Raw genomic sequence first — 18,541 nt, forward strand, 5'->3', positions numbered from 1 at the left:
AAAAAACTTGTGGCCATGTCACTGTTGGGGAAAAACTTTATTGGTCACTGATACAGAAACACAAGGGACTACTGAGCATGCTTGAGACTCAGCTTTGCACATCATAGCAACATGGAGGCAATGGAATTGCCGCATATAGTGAAAAAAAAAACGAGACAAGGACTCAATACAATGACTTGATGGGTGGAAGAGCAAGAAAATGTGGATTTCACAGAACAGTTGTTTGCTTGGTATCGATGTCTCCGTGATGAGTATTTATGTGTGATCAGCGTTTGTGTCAGTATTTCTGAGCACTGTTGATCAGTGCCTCCCTCTCCATCACCATCTCTCCATATCTCTGCTGAAGTTCTCTCTCTCGCTCCATCTGCCTCTCCACGTCCTCCCGCAGGGCCTAAAACACACACCATGAAATTACAGTCGCTGGTCTTACATTAGCAGGAAGTGAATTTGGTCCCTAAAATCAGTGAATAATTATCTCAATATTGATCAAATTAGTTATATTTTGGCTAGAACTGTGCAGCTCTAAAACTATAGAGATACAATTAACAGTCATCTTACAAATTTAAATGTTCTGTCTTTAATAAAGTAGAATCCAAAGTCTTCAAAATGCTTGTTTTGTCAGACCAACAGCCAAAGAGATTCAATTTAAAATGAAATGACAGAATAGCAATTTTTATTTTACATTAAAGAAGCTGGAATAAACGGGTAAATACTTTTAGCTTGATAAATGACCTAAATTGTTTCAGCACTGATGTTGGTTACAAATTAACAGAGTCAATGATGTTGGAAACAGTCATTTGAATATACATGTGTACTGTAGTTGTGTGAAATGTATTACCTCTTTTCTCCTGGGAATCGCAGTATCCTCTTGTTTCTTCAGCTGTTTGAAAGTCTGGAGCTCTGTGGCTGACTGCTCCACCTGGTGGACATCATAAGTATAACATTACAATAATACATTCATACAATATTAGATTTTTTAAGAATGACAGTATTTAGGTGCCACTGTGAGCTACAGTCCACATGACATTCATTACCAATTACTTAATTGTGGGCTAATATTTTTTCAGTCCAGTACCTGTTCCCAGAGTTCACTGTGCTGCTTCAGGAGCCCCAGGGCCCTGGACTGAAACCCTCCCAGCAGGATTTTCAATTTTTTCTCCAGTTTAGCTGCTCTCCGGGCCTCAGCTGTCATGTGGCCACGGTTTACCTACAGGAAGAAGGATACAGTGTTTAGATCAGAGCTCTGATGTAGCATTACATGACGATGTTTTAAAATGTAAAAGATGAACAATTCAGGGTCAAGTTTTATTGGCTTTGCATGCGTCTGTGTGCTTTCTTACCTCCAATTTTTTCTCCAGGCTTTCAATGCGGTCTTTCTTTGATGCCAGGTTGGCTCTGGTGTACCTGTTCTGAGTGGGAAGATATAAAACCTGCAGAAAGAGAGGCAGACCACATGAATCAACAGCAACGGACCAAAAGTTGATTTCATGCGATGATGACTGAAGCGAAACACATTCAATCTGTGAGGCCAGATGATGCTTACCTGTCCGTAGCATTCCTCCCACACCTGGCTGTAGGCCTCCATGCTGAGATCACCGTGGCCCATTCCTGCCTTCACCACTTCCATTTCTGCAGCCAGTACTGCCTTTGCCTGTAATTAACACAACACACCAATATTTCATTAATCATTTCTAATTATAATAGTTATACATTTATTTCTGGATAGCTTTTCATCGAGAATATTGACATCTATCACCGTCAACGGCATGCACACGCACGTCTTTTAAAAACAAACAAACAACCAATTGATTAATTTGTTTCACCTACTTTTGAAGTGAAAATAATGTTGATGATGTGTGTTACCTGCTCCATCTCCTCTGTGCTGACCGGCTTGTAGGAATGGGTTTCCAGGTACGCTATATGCGAAGCGTTGTTAGATGTGGAGGTAGGGCCTCGGGTTTTGCCGCGCTGCAGTTGACTGGCTGCGTTGGCTGACGGGTGGTGTAGGCAGTCATTGTGCAACATGGTGATCATTTCCTGTTTGATCAGCTCCTCGGCCAGCTGGAGGTCCAACAGCGTCTCCATGGAGGCGGGTCGGAGGACGGACTCGTTTACCTGCAGAGACAGACAAGCTGATATCATCATGCTACATAAAGATAAAAATAAAATAAATAAACGCATGTTTGTTTTTAATAATTATATTAAATAATACAAATGTAATTGTTGTTGTGTTACAACAATCCGGACAAAGAACAGAAGCTAGCACATCGGACAACTCAGCCAGGGTGTCTTGAATGTCAAAATTGGTTTATAGTAGATAATAATAATAATTAATGATCATTAGATTGATGTCAAAAATGCATATTATAATTTCTTTTGCTGCCCAGGATTTAAAAAGGGCTGATCAATGCACTGAAACACACAATGTCCTGCTAGATTTACATGAAGGGTCATTTAATGCCTCGGGGAATGAGTGTGTTTTACCTCGGTGGGTCTGGGGAGGTTCCTCTGAACAGCAGTGTGTCGCAGTTTCAGCTCCTTCTCTCTTTCTGCGTCCCGTATAGCCTGAGACACACACAAACACAGTAAACCTTTGTTTGACAAGCTTTATTTGAACTACACGTATATATGCCCACAAGTTTGTCATTTAGATGACGTTCTGCACTCACACACAAAAATCATGTCATCCCTAGACTCATATCTAAAGTCCTACAGCATTATGTGTGTGTGTGTATGCATACCTGCTTGCGGGCCTCTATGTCTGCAGAATCCTCTATGAATCCACTCTCTCCATCGGTCTCTTCAAGTTCCTTCTCTGCGTTTTCCGGAAGAACAATCTCAAAGTCGTTCTTGGGAACGGGAAGTGACATCAGGCCTTGTCTCAGCTGCTGTACAGTTTCTCTTTGCTGCGTGGGAGGGGAGACGGAGAGCTTGTAATGCATTTTCTTGGTTTCATCTTTAATCTTTAAAAGTAGCATAGATGAAACGATAGACATGTTTCTACAAAACTGTTGCTATGACAATGTCACAATCGTGCAAGATGCACTCACAAAACTCTACAGTTGTGTAGTTGAAATGAAGTTTGAGTTTGAAGATAGGTGCAGCCCCTTCAAACTCCCTCGTTGAGTGTGTGAATTACTCAACAAATCAAACTTCTTTTCAATGGCTGTTTTCTTAAATATCAAAAGTGGTGACCTTTGCTGCTCCAGAAAGAAAGGTAGGTTCCCCTGAATCACATGACTTACATCACTTCATACCGACTCAATAAGCTGAGAATTAAAAATATAAAATTATGTCCAGGCGTTTATTTGCCTTTGGAGGCTTACTTGGGTGCATTTTATCACTCTCATTTTTTTTGTTTTGTTTTCTGGATAACGAGAATGTGACCGTGAGTGAAAATATATCTTTTTTGTTCAAATATGTCATTTGATCAAGCAGTTTATTAAGTTGTAAGCTGTCTGTTATTAACACAGTGCATGGCATCAAAAAACCTATATTACAATTGAAATTCCAAAGAATCCCAGTTGAGTGTGAGTTGTGCATTTACAGTATTGCACGTGTGTAATTACCAGGTGTTTAGCGTACGCAGGGTCAGCCAGTTGCTCCTCACTGTTGATATTCAGTTTGTCTCTCAGTGGAGTGCGGCTGGGGGTCAAACCTGGGGTCACTGCACCGCGTGGGGTCATCACTCCTCCAGCTTGAGGGGTCATCCCCTCCTGACCCTGACCTTGTCCGGGGGTTCTGTTAGAGATCCCCGTGAATGTTAACATTTACAGTACCAGCTGTCTTTTAAATACACAGTGTTGTTGGTGTAATCGTTACCTGAAGGGCGTAGTGAGAACGGTGTTGGGTGTTTGGACCTGCTGCCGCTGAGGTGTCACTCCACTGAAGTCGCTCTCGTGCAGCGGAGTGTTGAGGCCTCCCTTCAGAGGGGTGTCGATGTTGGTCAGAGCCATCAGGTTCTGGGCTTCCTGAAAACCCACACAGAGACAAGCTGGAAATATTCAACACAGAAAGTTCTTTGATATCCGGAGATGTTCCAACACAGTGTATGATCGAGGACGGCTGTAGCTCATGCTGATATTTGTGTGTAGAAAAAGAAACGGCGTAATAAATCAGTTCAGAAAAAAATAATTATGAGGTACGACATTTGTATTGTTAACCATCATTACTTATAGAGTTCTAATGGTTTAACATTAATATTGTATCTTAAATATCACAATCCAAATCATATCCATGACATTAACTACACCAATGGAGCGCAGAGCAATGCTTTGGTGAATAGAAATATGGAGAATGGAAATGTCAGATGATGGAGTTTGAAAAAAGGGGATTTAACATTCATTCATCACTTTCGCTAATTAACACTCAGCAGACGGACGGCCACCAGAATCTCAAAATGCACAGCCAGATTCTACAGATTATTTTTATAGTATCTTTATATTGCTAGTAAGTTACCCCTACCTCAGGAATAGCTCTTTAACCATGACATATGATTCCAATGTAACTCTAAATTTCACAGGCAATATCATTAAAATCAAGATCCCACAGACAATGATTTAGAAGAGTCGCCACCAAAATAAAAAGCGAGAGGTTCTATGACAGACGAGCTGCCCACGCAGGCAGTTGGCCTGTGTTTATGCTAGAGCAATACATTTACATTACAGACATTTGTGACATTCTCCCCCTCACTGACGACATGCCAAATTGTAGTGCTTCAACTGTTACAATGTTCACATTTTCTAAATACATTCAAACTATTTTAATTTATTTATTATTATGACATTTGTTTTCCGTGCTGACAAACATTTGTCTTACTCAAATTTTAATTGTGAAATTGTATCTCATTGATCAATGACAGTTAGCTTAGCGTAACAGTCCATAATAATTCCCATAAAACATCACTGATAAAGTTAAGTGCTCTCATGGAAAATTATGTTCTGGTTACCTGAGCAGAAATACTTTCAGTGTGCGTGTTCTTGTCCTCGCATGTTAATTGCGTGTATTTGAAGTATCCACATGTTTTGTGTGCGTCTGTTACCTGCAGTATCCTGTCCTGGGCAGCAGGGGTGCGTGGGGTACGTAGCCCCGATGACATGGCGCTGGTGACGCTGTACTCTGACAGGAGGGCGGAGGAGGCAGAGTTACCACTTTCGCTCTCCTCAGCAGCCTGGCGGGCAACCTCACTGGCGACGCCCAATTTGACGACTTCCTCCAGCTCAGCATCACTGATCTATGAAGAATGTTAAATTAAATACAATGAATTACCGCATACATTTTGGATCAAATACACTGGCGAGAGATTTATCAGACATTCAATTTAAAGGAGTACCTGTGGTGTAGGTAAAACCAGTTTGGAGCGTTTCTTGGTGAACTCAGCCACTCCGCTGGTCTGCAGGATGGCAGATGGGAGATCGCTCTCTTTCTTCTTCTTGATCTTCTGTTTATCTTTCTTTCTCTCCCTCTCCTCTTGCTCACTACAACACACACAAAATTGTATTTGAATAAAAAAAAATCATAAATTCATTGGGGGTGTGTCTCCTTATGATGTACAATGTGTGTGCATAAAATATGGTGTGTAATGTTACTGACTTGCGTAGCTCTCCGTCCAAGTGCTGCTGTCTGAGTCGTTTGAAGTTTGGCTCCTGAGCGTTGTACTGCTCCATGCTGGTGTCATAGAAACCCTTAAAGTGGACAAAATTAAATCATTCATTAAAAAAAAAAAAACTTTTGTTGTTGGTTCAGTTTAAGATGGATAAAAAAAGTTGATGGTGGTTACCGATGCAGGTTTCTTTTCAAAGGGGATTTCAGCGTTGTAGTCGACTCCTCTCTTCTTCTTCCTCTTCTTCTGAACATCGATTCCTGCCGCTCGAAGCTCTCTGCGCTTCTGCAGAGCAGCCAACCGTCTGCAGCAAAACGAGAGGGACACTCAGTTATGTAAGCAACTTTGTAGGCTTCCCCATCCCCGTAGCTACATCTAAGAACATAAAGCATGAGAAAATATCTAATTACATTGACAACCCGGTATTTGTGTGTGTATCTAACCTGGCTTCTTCCAGCTGTTTCTCTCTGGCCTTCCTCTTGGCTTTCTTGCCCTGGGTATTAGCAAGTCGAGCCCTGGCCTCCGACAGCATCTCCAGTTCATCTGCAGATAGTGAGACAGACAGATACTCACAATTAATTTATTTTGTAAGGACACAAATGCAGAGTTTAAACAGTCCAACAGTCACAAACAAGAAATGTTGGATTTATTTGAACTGAAACAACCTTCCAGACGGCGGCTGTAGCATGTTAAGCTGGATACTTAATTCTTATTGAAGAATGAATGAAAACAATAACAATCACAACTAGAAAGGTAAAACACAAGGGTCATTATGTCTCTTGGCACAAATACACTTAAAACTTAAAAGAAAACTAGAAAGGTTTCTGGAAAAATACTGTTTTCATCGTCTCAAGAGTGTTGACATACCTTCGTCCATGTCCACAGGGTCGGGTCTGGCAGGTTTAGTTTCAGGATTAGGATCAATCTCTCCTGGTTTTAACTTCCTGGGGTCATCTCCAACTTCTTCCTCATTATCTCTTTGTGCTGCTTTGTCTCTAAATACACACAAATACATATCATCAGCGAATAAACAATATTTAATATACTTTAGCGCTTCAGACATTGCATTACAAAGTATCATACAATCAAGGTCATGAGTCTTGAAGGTCGAAAGTCTGCTTTGAACTTACAATATAAGTATAAATATTAAGTCTATAAAGTATGTAAATGTGTTTAAAATAGTAAAAATCATACAGGAGGTATTCATAGTGCTCCAGGCACTGGGCAGCAGTGCGTCCTATGATGGGAGCGATGGTCCTCCACTGAGTGGGCATCAGTTTGGCCAAATGGAGCAGCTTCTCCTCCTCTTCTCTGGACCATTCGGTTTTCTTGATGCTGGGGTCCAACCACTCGTACCTGCAGACGGAGACAAAACCAAGATAGAGGACAGTTATTTAAACAGGAAATCTAAATGGGATAAATAATATATTTTACATGAGAGACTTCACTACAGCATAAGGACATAAGTACAGAGAAGATGCATCAATATAGTGTGTTCCCACATGTAGGACTGTTAGATAGATAGATAGATAGATAGATAGATAGATAGATAGATAAGATAGATAGATAAGATAGATAGATAGCTCTATCACTCACCATCTGGCTTTACACTGTTTGGCAGACTTGCGGTGCAACAGTGAGGCAATACGAGACCACTGGTTTTTCCCATATTTCATCACCGCTGCCTTGAGGATCTCATCCTGAATAAATGGGAGGAATTAAAAAGCAAAATTAGTTCCTATTTTCTTGTCAGAGATTCGGGTCATTTTGCAGCAGATTCCTAGCAAAAGGAGCAGCATACTTCATCGTATCCCCAATTTAGTCCTGGTTTAGGACAAACACTCTAACCCTGAACTCATACTGATACTCATCTTTATTTCTGATCCATAACTTCAGTACAACTTTGGAGTTCATAACATTTGCACTATGTTCATCTCACACATTAAGTGCTAAATATGTACAGTAAAAAAATCCCACTTTTTAAAGTTATTGTTTTTAAGTAGTAGTATAGTAGTACCGTATATTGTTGATAAGTCTCGTACATTTTGCTCATTAACTGTCTGTTTTAGGTAGTCTCTATAGTTATATATATATATACGGGACATCCCCATTGCTGCTAAACACCCTTACCCTATGCTATCCTTACTCAACGTTAGCTTACTAGCTAACATTTGCAAAGTCTTGCAGGCTGCAGTCATGTTTGCTAATGCCGTAGCCATCTTTTCAGACAAATACGTCACAATTTACACAATATCATAGAAGCTAAGGCATTAAATAAACTCTTTTGACAAAGTTGACAGCAACACAGATAACCCAGACTTGCTATGCTAATGGGCTAAACCCCATTACGTCGGCAGCTAGCTTTTGTACCAACTCCGATTCAAACGGTTAGTGGTTAGCATCATGCTAACGTAGCTAGCCATGTAAACACGTACCTCAGTGTTGCGCCAGACGCCTCCTTTAATCATAATTCGCGGCATCTTGGCGGCTTGTTGCTTTCCCCTCCTTTGGTAAAACTGGTGCCACTGATTCTCAACCAGTTATAGAAAAAAGTATCGTTGAAAATGTACACTCAAACTAATTCCAATGCGAGAGCAACGAACGTGCACCACACCGGAAACTTGTGTCGCAGAATTGTTGTTCTTCTTCGTTAGTTTTTATTAAGGGGGGTTGGTATGCCAGTTTAGATGTTCAGAACCGCCATCTAGTGGACTGGAGTGAGGAGCAGGGGATTTGGAGAAAAAATAAATAAAGCGAACATACAAAATGTATGTTTTTTTTTAATGAAAAATAATACTGGCTATTAGTGGTGGAGTACATATCACATGCAAATGTATGAAACAAACCATCTCGGCGGTCAGGTATAAACCTCAACAAAACACCTGCACAAATTGCTTATCTCAGTATTTATTTCAGTACTTCAACCTAATTTCTTCAATGCAATAGCATCCCTTTGTGGTTGTCATATTTACCCTCACTTGCTGATAAAAAATGGTTCAACCTCCTCTACACAGTCTGAAAAACGACAGTTTACACTAGATGTTTAGACCATGAATAGGCAACCATTTGCCTTGGTGGAGTGATGATTCTGCGAAATTCAGTTTAACTGGAGACACCACCTATTGTTAGCACTCACCAAACTCCTCATCTAAATCACCCATAAAAACCTTAAATGGTGGCTATAAATACAATTGAATTGCTTTAAGCACTACAAGCAAGGTCCAACCACCTACATATATTTAAACTAAATGCCTGAAAATACACCAAAAAGCAGTCAGATATCTTGAACGATGAAGTTTTTATTTCAACTCGGTATCTGAGGTACATATTTACTGATTTCACACAAATGATACCAGGCTACATGTATGTTCTGCACACGTTAGCACGACACAGAGAACACTTACATCAACATGACAACAGACATGCACAAACGAGGCAGTGACAGGGGAGGCGGGGTTAAGTGCTAATGGCGAACTGCACCGAACGACCGTTGGCCAGAACACAAAGAATCAACCAATCACAATGGGCAACATATCACTTTGACGGGGTGAGGAGAGGACATGGGGGACGGGGGAGGACCAGATGAGGAGATGTGGAGGAGAATAAAAGACGGGAGGAGAGGAGCTAATACCTAAAATATTAAGACAAATCGTAACACTGAGTACCATAATAAATATAATAATATTTTCAGTATTGACAATAAATCTCAGTCATTTCATAAATAACATTGTTGTCCCTTTTTAATAACATTTACCCTTAAATCTGATATGAGCGGCACACTTTCCCATCAAATAGTGAAGAATTTACCTTAGTGGACACACAGACACACACACACACACACACACACACACACACACACACACACACACACACACACACACACACACACACACACACACACACACACACACACACTATCTCTCTCTGTCTCTCTCACACACACACAAACACACACCTTTTATTTATTTCTCTTTAAGTACAATTCTGTCCAGTGTTACGGTAACGATACTGTAGGACCAGGATGATGAAGGTGGATTAAAGATGATGCGTAGCTAGTTGGGGGTCACATGCAGACTGATATGTACAACTGTAAACTCCCTCAGTCCGTCCCCCACCTTCCCACCCCCCTTTCACCCTTCTCTCTGTATCTTCTCACATCTTAACACTTGCTGTCATTCTCCCATCTTTCCATTCAATAACCTCTCCTCTACGCTGGTCATTCTTCTCTTTACCACCCCTCTTCCCTCGTCTTCCCCTGCCCACCCCCTACCGTCCCCTCCTCTACCTCTAAACTCCCTATTTCAGGTCCCCAGCGTCGCCCTGGATGGTCTTTTTGATGCGGAGCAGCATCGTGGTCAACCACTGGTCCAGACGAGACACAGAGTCAAACTCCTTAACGGCCTCCGTGAACGCCTCGCTGTTCTGCTCCTCATGGGCGTCCAGCAGTTTCTGTGGCAACACAACACAAGACTTTAGTAAGGCTGGGTATGATGAAATTATTACTATTAACAAATGTTGTGTGAAGGAATTTTTTCCATAATTTCATTTGAAAGTGTTGATTGTGCACTAAAGTTTTTCTTTAATTCAATAACAAAATACAAATTTGTCAAGTATTTAACCAACACAAGACTACACAAAACCATGTGGTTATTTAATATTATAAAACATCTACGAAAAACTGCTATTTATTTATTGAGTTACCAGAAAATAATAAATGCAGAGTTATTGATACATGAAATTACCAAGAAGATTTTGGCCATATGAGTGATTGTGCGGACAAGAGTTTTAAACACAACACAGCGTTTTACCATGACGTGGGCATGCTTGTATTATTATTTGTTATTAACTTGCTTTTTGGAAAACCAGTTGTAAATATAACTAATAATAATATAACTGATAAGATAATTAAAACATGAAAACAAAACTATGATCACAGGCTGCTGATAAGCAAATATAACAAAATATTTAACTTATGTGGAAAACAAAACGTAATTTACTCTTAATAATATATATAATAATATTTTGTATATTGAAGCATTATCGTTAGCTGCTGAGCATGTTTACTTTAATTAAAGGTCAGAAATTGCGGGAAATACATTTACCTTTAGGAGTTTAAGCTCTCGGGAGTCTGAGAAGGCTGGAAACATCTCCTCATACTTTTCTATGGCCAGCTGCAATACACAAATACACACACACACACACACACACACACACACACACACACACACACACACACACACACACACACACACACACACACACCAGGTATCAGTATGTGTGTAAGTGAGGCAAACCTATCTCCTTCAATATTTTCTTTCTTTTTTCAGTCCGTAGCGATCTATAACAAAATGATTTGCTGATATTACATAAGCTTTAAAAACTATAAATACACCACTGGGCAATATAGATGTCCAAAGACAAGATCCTTTTGATTATGTGATACGATCATAATCATAATCATCATTATTCTGAGTGAGCAGATGCGCAGATATTTATAAAAAAGAACAAATATAAAAGGAGCAGTAAGAAACTAGGGCCTGTTGTAACTACCTTAGTCATAGTGCGTGTGTGTGTGTGTGTGTGTGTGTTACCTTGGCGTTCAGTTCGTCCACGATGAAGTGACACAGTGAAGCCTTGAAGAAATACTCTTTAGCGTTGTACTTCAACAGAGGATTGTCCATGGTGTTCATAGCGACCTGAAACACAGACACACAAACAACGGGATCAAACCGAATGCTAAAACCAAAGGTATTCTTATTGGTTGAGTGCGGTTTTACTGATGGTCGATGTGCTTTAAGCTGCTGTCTTCAGTGTTGTTTCATAGAGCAAGTTCACCTCATTTTGTGATCCTTAAATTGAGCTTGTTTTGTGTTTCCCTGGTTAATGACACTGTGATTTTGACTTTCTTTGGGTTTGTGTGGACCTCAGGAAGACCAGCATCTACTATGTGGAAATGAATGAGGATCCAAATAAAGAATTAGCATTACCGTACACATGAGTGGTAATCACTGTATCTGCTACCTGTTCATAGATTTCTATAGCTTTCTGGTACTGCTCCAGCTGAGCGCTGTAGTGTCCGACCTTCAGGAGACATTTGTTGGCTGAGCTGAAACACACACAAAGAAACTAACGTTTATTACGTGCATCACTATTGTCTCCACCATTATGCTCGCCGCCGGAAACCATAAAGAGGGAAATATTCCAGGCTGAGCTTTTGTAGAGAAGTCTCATTTAGACGATAGATGAGGCGTTTCCCCACCGTAAAAATCAGCGGTCTTTGCTGTAATAAATCTACGGGAGTGGGAGTCAGCATCGTTCACCTCATCTTATTGTCGCAGGGCTGCACCTTTAAATGTGACTCACTGCACCAATGCCAACACTATCTAGTGCACCGTCACTGTGAAACTTCCCTGCATTTATAGTCATGTATAGGGCTATAACTAAGACATTTTTATTATCAATACATTTTGCAATTATATTCCCAATGATTCGAATGATTTTCGGTTTAGGAAACTTAACCCAAAGATATTTACATAATGTAAGAACAAGAAGAGCATGACATCTAATGTTCAAATGTTTTGCTTGATCAAGCGACTAATTGTTTCAGCTCGTTTTGAAGTTTCACCTGTTAGACTCTTCTCCCTTGTAGTAGTCCGCTGCCTGCTCATAGTGGGCAATGGCCTGAAAACAGAACAGAAACCGAAGCAAGCAGATCATATCATTATTTAGATTCAACAAGGAAACGTAATGAAGACTGAAGGGAAACTGAAGGGAATACCTTCTCAATATCAACCAGCTCTGCCTCGTAAACCTCCGCTATAGTGATGTGATGTTTGGCTGCGATGGTAAATCGACCCTGTAGGCAACACATGCACACACACACACACACACACACACACACACACACACACACACACACACACACACACACACACACACACACACACACACACACACACACACACACACACACACACATTAATCAAAGATAAGAGTGTCACAGGGAACTGTTGAATGGTGGAGGTAGAGCTTACCATGTCAGTGTAGATGTCGATGGCCTGATTTAGACAGTTGATGGCCTCTGGAAGGAGACAGATAGGAGGGAAAGGAAGGTTGTTATAAACACAAGGAAACCAAAAAGAATGCTGAAGCCTTTAGAGGCTGCTTAGTCAAATTAAAACCCTTTCAGTTTGCTCCCCCTATGACTACTAACCTGCTAACCCAGCGTGTTTTATTAAGCTCATCACAGGGAGGCTGTTGCAGCATAACCCAGATATCACTTTTCCTAGAGCAACCAGGGACCCAATTTAATCTTCCAACAATACCACCTCCGGGTCCTGACTGACTTTGACACACAGGCTTTCCCTGTAAAGTAACTAGCAATGAAAGATAGCAAATACATGGAGCAGAATAAGAAGTACAATATTTGCTTCTGACTACAAATATAAAATGACAGAAAGTACAAGTACCTGAGTTAGTGTACCCAGTTACCTTCCACTACTGCTAAACTCTTTAGTAGAATTTCCATGTTTAGCATCCACAATGTCACTGAATGACTTCTAGGAAGTAACCAGTAAGAATAGGAACCATGTTTGTGTCCACCTCTCAAAATGTACATATATTATTCTAGCAATATAACAATATCTGCAATGATTCAACTCAACAAATGCAAATCATTATTTCTGCCAACATACAGATGTGTTTATCTTCTCTAAACACAGACAAGACAAAGACAGCACAATAAAAGGCCACAACAGGAACTGCTGATCTAGATCAGGAGGCGAACAGATAAAACCCCTAAACAACACATAACAAGATTATTTTAGACCCCAGTTGATACGAATCTGTGATGTGATTTCAGCTACCTGGCAAGAACTCCAACTAGGTCTGATAAGTTTGTTTATATGCTAAACATTAATGCCTGATTTCTTTTCTTCGATAACAAAAGTGATGAATGTGTGTGCGTGTGCGTGTGTGTGTGTGTGTGTGTGGGGGGGGGGGGGGGGGGGGGGGGTTGGGGGGTTGGGGGGTGCTCACCTTGTGGGTCGGCCTTCTTGTAGGCGTTGCCGGCGTCGACGAAGCTGGTGGCGGAGTCTAGTTTGTTCTGCAGCTGCATGTGGAGCCGAGCGGCCTGACAGAATGCATTCCCCGCAGCTAAACACACACACACACACACACGCACACACGCACGCACGCACACACACACACACACACACACACACACACACGCACACACGCACGCACGCACACACACACACACACACACACACACACACACACACACACACACACACACACACACACTCAGTCTGTAGGTGCACTTAACCTGCCTTTGACCAAACATGCCTCATCTTTTAACTGTTCCTCTCACTGAACTACGTGAGTGTGTTCACGATTCACAGCAGGCAGCAGCAGAGGAGCCACACACACATCTACACAGCTACTCTGCACAGCCTGCGCTATTATTGGCACATCTGTCCCATCCACAGTACACGTCACACATGTTTGTCTATCCTGAATCTTCATATACGAATCCACCCGTTGTGTATGTGTGAAGCACATATCGACATGTGGTACTAGAACATCTTGTTAGATTGTGGATGAAAAACATCAACATTCAAATAAATGTATGTGTGGGAGTTTGTTTATTTGTGCCCAGATTATTTTTTTCTCCTTAAATATGCTGTATGTGACATATATTTGTTTGTATGTGTGTGTGTGTGTGTGTGTCACTTACCACTCCAGTTCTTTGCCATCTTAAACATGTTGGCTGCTCTGGCGTACATTTCACAGGCATCCTCCACCTTATGGTTTCCCCTGTAAAACACACACACACACACACACACACACACACACACACACACACACACACACACACACACACACACACACACACACACACACACACACACGAAAGGGAAACAAAGAAAAGTTAATTCCAATTTGATTTTTCTTATTTTATTTTGACGTTGTCTTTTGGGTTGTTCAACTGAATGATGTCAGAATTTATGAGGCATAAATCTGATGTTTCTTTTTAATGCAGAACAAACAGAAATAAATCGGAAACGGACTCCAGATCACATTTGACTCATTGTGCGTATGGTTCTTAAAACAAGACAGAGAGCCTGGTTGCAATTGTGATTTGTTAATTATAAAGGCGTAGCACTGATGTGCATTTTAATTTGCGACGTTAATCTCTGTGCAGCTCATTTTATTGTTTGCAATAACTTGTTTTTACTTCAAATAAAAGTGTGACAGTTGGAAACCTTCAATCTGCTGCAGAAAAGTAAATCATTAAAACATGTTGAAATTGTGTGGGATCTTCTTTTCATTATTTGTCCTATGGCCGCTTCCCAACAAACCTGTCCTCTTAAGAGGGACGTTTTTATAACCTTTTATAACCTATAGAACAAATGTCACGTCATATCGTGGATCGTCACAACTGACCAAAGCCACTAAATGACCCACTGAGTCGGACTCATCTCTAAATTCAGGACCGTGGCTCATTAAAAAAACATGCTGCTATGGAAAAACAGATGTGACCCATTTGTGATCTCCAGCTCGAGGACAAGGTTATATTTATCTACATTAAAAACATAAGGTTTTATAGTTGAAACTCATCAACATAAAGCTGGTTTTCTATCACTTAATGCATCACTCTAAGAGGTCAATCAATCAATCAATCAATCAATCAATCAATCAATCAATCAATCAATCAATAGCCTTGGTCAGACAATCAGCAGTCAGGCAATCCATCTCAAGTGTATATTTCAGTGTTGCCATTTTGCATGTACACATCCACCCCTCCTACACATGAAGGCCACAAGTCCACTCCCATCCGCTCACACACACACACACACACACACACACACACACACACACACACACACACACACACACACACACACAAAAAAACCCAACCCCCGCATCACCACATCGTCACCACCGACTGATTCCTCGCGCACCGTCCTGCTGCGCTGCTCTCCCCGCTTTCCCGCATCTCTTGGCCGGCCTCGCGCTCCGTGCGGGACCGCTCCCATCCCGCCGCAGCAGCAGCGTCGATGTGCCATATTTGCATTTCTCTTTGCGTGACAGGTCAGGACACGCAGGCCACATTATGTGCGATGACAGCTCGTGTTTTTGTCATACAGCCGACGAGAAAAGGCGCCATTGACAATCCTTTGATACCTCTTTGAGGACTCAATGTCACAGTGAAAGTTAGCCTACCAGCTCCTACAGGGACGTAGAGTAGATTATAAGAATAGCCCATAATAATGAATATCAAGTAGAACAATATGGGGATTGATTGGATCTCTACAGCTAATTATGAGCACCAGAGAGATACGAGTATAATTTCTCCGTCAATGAAAGCAGAAGCACTTAACAGGCTTCGATAGGCCCCGTGTGCAGGATCCTCTCCCCATAGCAAAAAAGAGAGAGAGGTAAACAGAGACAGAAGCGAGAATGAGAGCATCCTTTACCCAAACATCCCCCCGAGGAAGGATCCGGACGCCTTGACCTTTTTGTCGGCTTCAGCCATCAGCTGCATGGCCTCCTTCTCTTTGCCGGAGTTGTCCATGACGAGCTGGGTCTGCCGCTGGCGGAGGGATTGGAGGAAAACGGGCCGATGTTCCGCAGTGGACGGAGAGGAGGAGAGCAGAGCAGAGCAGGGAGACGTCTCTGCTGGTGCTGAAGCTGAGAGGCTGCAGCTCTTCCTCTACGGCGAGAGAAAAGGCATTTGCGGCTCACTGTCTCCATCTGCTGGAGACAGTATGTAAGTACCTCTAATGGGATCCAGCAGTATTCCATCTTATACTTACGGCTAGGTTACTTGTAGCAGAGTGAGGAACAGTGTGGAGTATTTAGGGGGAACAATTGGTAGAAATGGAATATAACATCCATGTTTTCTTTAGTATATAAACATCTGAAAATAACAATTGTCGCCATTGTGTTACTCAGAATGAGACGTTTACATCAAGGGTCCTACTCACTGGATCGTTAAAGTGAAGTAGCAACAAAGTCAAAAAGTATTCAAAAGAAAAAGAGCATAGCCTACACAAGGTTTTGTGTAATATGCATAAAGTCAATGTTTATGTTTACCTCATTTATCTTTGATGTCCTTGTTTTTAGCAGTTAGGTGTTATATTTAGCCTCCACTAAAGTATAATGGAGGTGAGTTGAAATGTGTTTGTGGTGCACATTAGATTTTAATTTAACAGGAACACCCATTTACAAAATAAAAGGCTCTAGTAGCTCTAGATAATCACAGACCTCACTGTGAACAGGTTCTATCAGGAACTATTTATGTTTAACGTTTCAAATGTTGTCAATGTTTCTGATCTGACATTTTACAGAAAACAACCTCAACTGATCCTTAAATGTCCCACTAATTCATATATCATACATATCACTTTGAAGCAGCAATAATCAATATTTGTTTAATAGTAACACTGGATCACATGACTACTGTACTTGCATGTGAAAGGGGTTGGATACATATACAATGTATTCATCGTACTCCAACCAAAATGACAGAGCATCTCTCAGCTTGAAAGCCTCCATCTTCCTCCCCCACGACGACGAGCGCACACTGGCTCTCTGTGAAAGCCCACATCGTCGTGCTCAGGCACAAAATGACAGCAAAGTTTTGTGCAATGCTGTGAGTTTGTCTGGATATGATTGACAACATTAATTACCTCCTCTCATACGCCTCATCGGTCTCTGAAAAGGTTAACACAGCTGAGACATCGCATTATAACACAAATATTAAAATATTAAACTTTAAAAAAAACACTTAACACTTAAACACACACTTCATTTTTAGATCAAACACTTTAATGTTTAACTGGTCTTGAAATAGCATTCAGTAAAACCAAGAAACAATTCAACTGGAGGAGAAATTCAAGACAATAAAGCATGCCCAGTTAAATCACTAAAGCAGGGGTGTGTTCAACAAGGCATTTTGTTAGAGAACCACCTTGCATGATTTCAACAGATCAATTTACGTGGTTAACAGAGTAGTGAGGTACTGTAATGTTAGCTGCTGAGTCTAAATTATTGCCATTCAAATTGCAGTGTAGGCTACCTTAAATAAGTCCAATCAACCGTGGCTTAAAATTTGGAGAATCAGTTCCCTGCAAAAAAGTTGTTGAACACAGCTGAAGCCTCAGTCCAGAGGAAAAGCAAAAACATGGAACCTGTTCTAACTTTCTGGAAGATCACTGTACAAAAGAGTGACGAGCTCCATTCATTTTCACAGTCTTACAAAAAAAAAAGGACTTTGCTCTTTGAAATAATTTCAACAGTTTTATAAATGATTTACGTCCTCCATCCTGAATTATCATGAAAATAACAATAAATAAATAAACAAATACATCATCAGAATGATAACCGCGTTAAAACAACTCAACAACGAAACCAATATATCATGCAGTGGCGGCAGACTGAGGCCAAACATCAAACATCTCACTCTGAGGAACTGGCGTTGCTGCTGCCCAGAAAACCCAGCATCCATCAGAAACAGGAGAATTTAAACAACACTGTACTTATCCCGTAATCCTTCTGTGCAAATTCTGCTCCTTCCTCTAAACATTATTGAAGTAAACGTCCATAAATGTCTTCGGCTAACAGTCATGCTATGATATATCATTTTAATAACTTAACTTTGAGATTCATTTGTCGCCCAGAACCTCATGAATAAATAAATAAATAAATACGTTTAGAATCAAACTATTTGAAGACTTAATAAATGATCCAGTGGCAGCCTAGCATTAATCGTGTAGCTTACAAATTACAGATAGTTATTTACTGAGTCGGTTTCTTTATCCTCTGTAATCACATTAAACTCAGTCAGATGATTTCCTTAATTATAATCAGATTTGTCAACACACTCATTATTTTGAATATGAGTTTCCACCTATACGGTGCCTGTATTACATA

General features: G+C 40.8%; 2 protein-coding genes across 2 annotated transcripts; both read right to left on the reverse strand.

Moving 5' to 3' along the window:
• Window positions 1-18: 18 nt before the first annotated feature.
• On the reverse strand, window positions 19-8,228 carry cdc5l (CDC5 cell division cycle 5-like (S. pombe)). The gene is made up of 19 exons (XM_084020860.1): window positions 8,038-8,228; window positions 7,199-7,302; window positions 6,797-6,958; window positions 6,470-6,597; window positions 6,046-6,145; window positions 5,780-5,906; window positions 5,593-5,684; window positions 5,333-5,477; window positions 5,042-5,233; window positions 3,823-3,971; window positions 3,570-3,741; window positions 2,742-2,906; window positions 2,485-2,565; window positions 1,864-2,115; window positions 1,544-1,651; window positions 1,341-1,430; window positions 1,076-1,207; window positions 839-919; window positions 19-391 (listed from the first exon to the last, which is right to left on the reverse strand). The coding sequence occupies exons 1-19, from the start codon at window positions 8,080-8,082 to the stop codon at window positions 278-280; spliced, it is 2,439 nt and encodes an 812-aa protein (XP_083876986.1). The 5' UTR covers window positions 8,083-8,228; the 3' UTR covers window positions 19-277.
• A 1,279-nt stretch (window positions 8,229-9,507) lies between these two features.
• napba (N-ethylmaleimide-sensitive factor attachment protein, beta a) lies at window positions 9,508-16,275 on the reverse strand. The gene is made up of 10 exons (XM_084021051.1): window positions 16,084-16,275; window positions 14,340-14,419; window positions 13,640-13,756; window positions 12,637-12,683; window positions 12,381-12,458; window positions 12,228-12,283; window positions 11,624-11,708; window positions 11,194-11,298; window positions 10,705-10,773; window positions 9,508-10,051 (listed from the first exon to the last, which is right to left on the reverse strand). Exons 1-10 carry the CDS (start codon window positions 16,179-16,181, stop codon window positions 9,899-9,901), a joined length of 888 nt encoding a protein of 295 aa, XP_083877177.1. The 5' UTR covers window positions 16,182-16,275; the 3' UTR covers window positions 9,508-9,898.
• Window positions 16,276-18,541: the final 2,266 nt, after the last annotated feature.

Source organism: Eutrigla gurnardus (assembly GCF_963514095.1).
Source record: "Eutrigla gurnardus genome assembly, chromosome: 11".
NCBI classification, from domain to species: domain Eukaryota; kingdom Metazoa; phylum Chordata; class Actinopteri; order Perciformes; family Triglidae; genus Eutrigla; species Eutrigla gurnardus.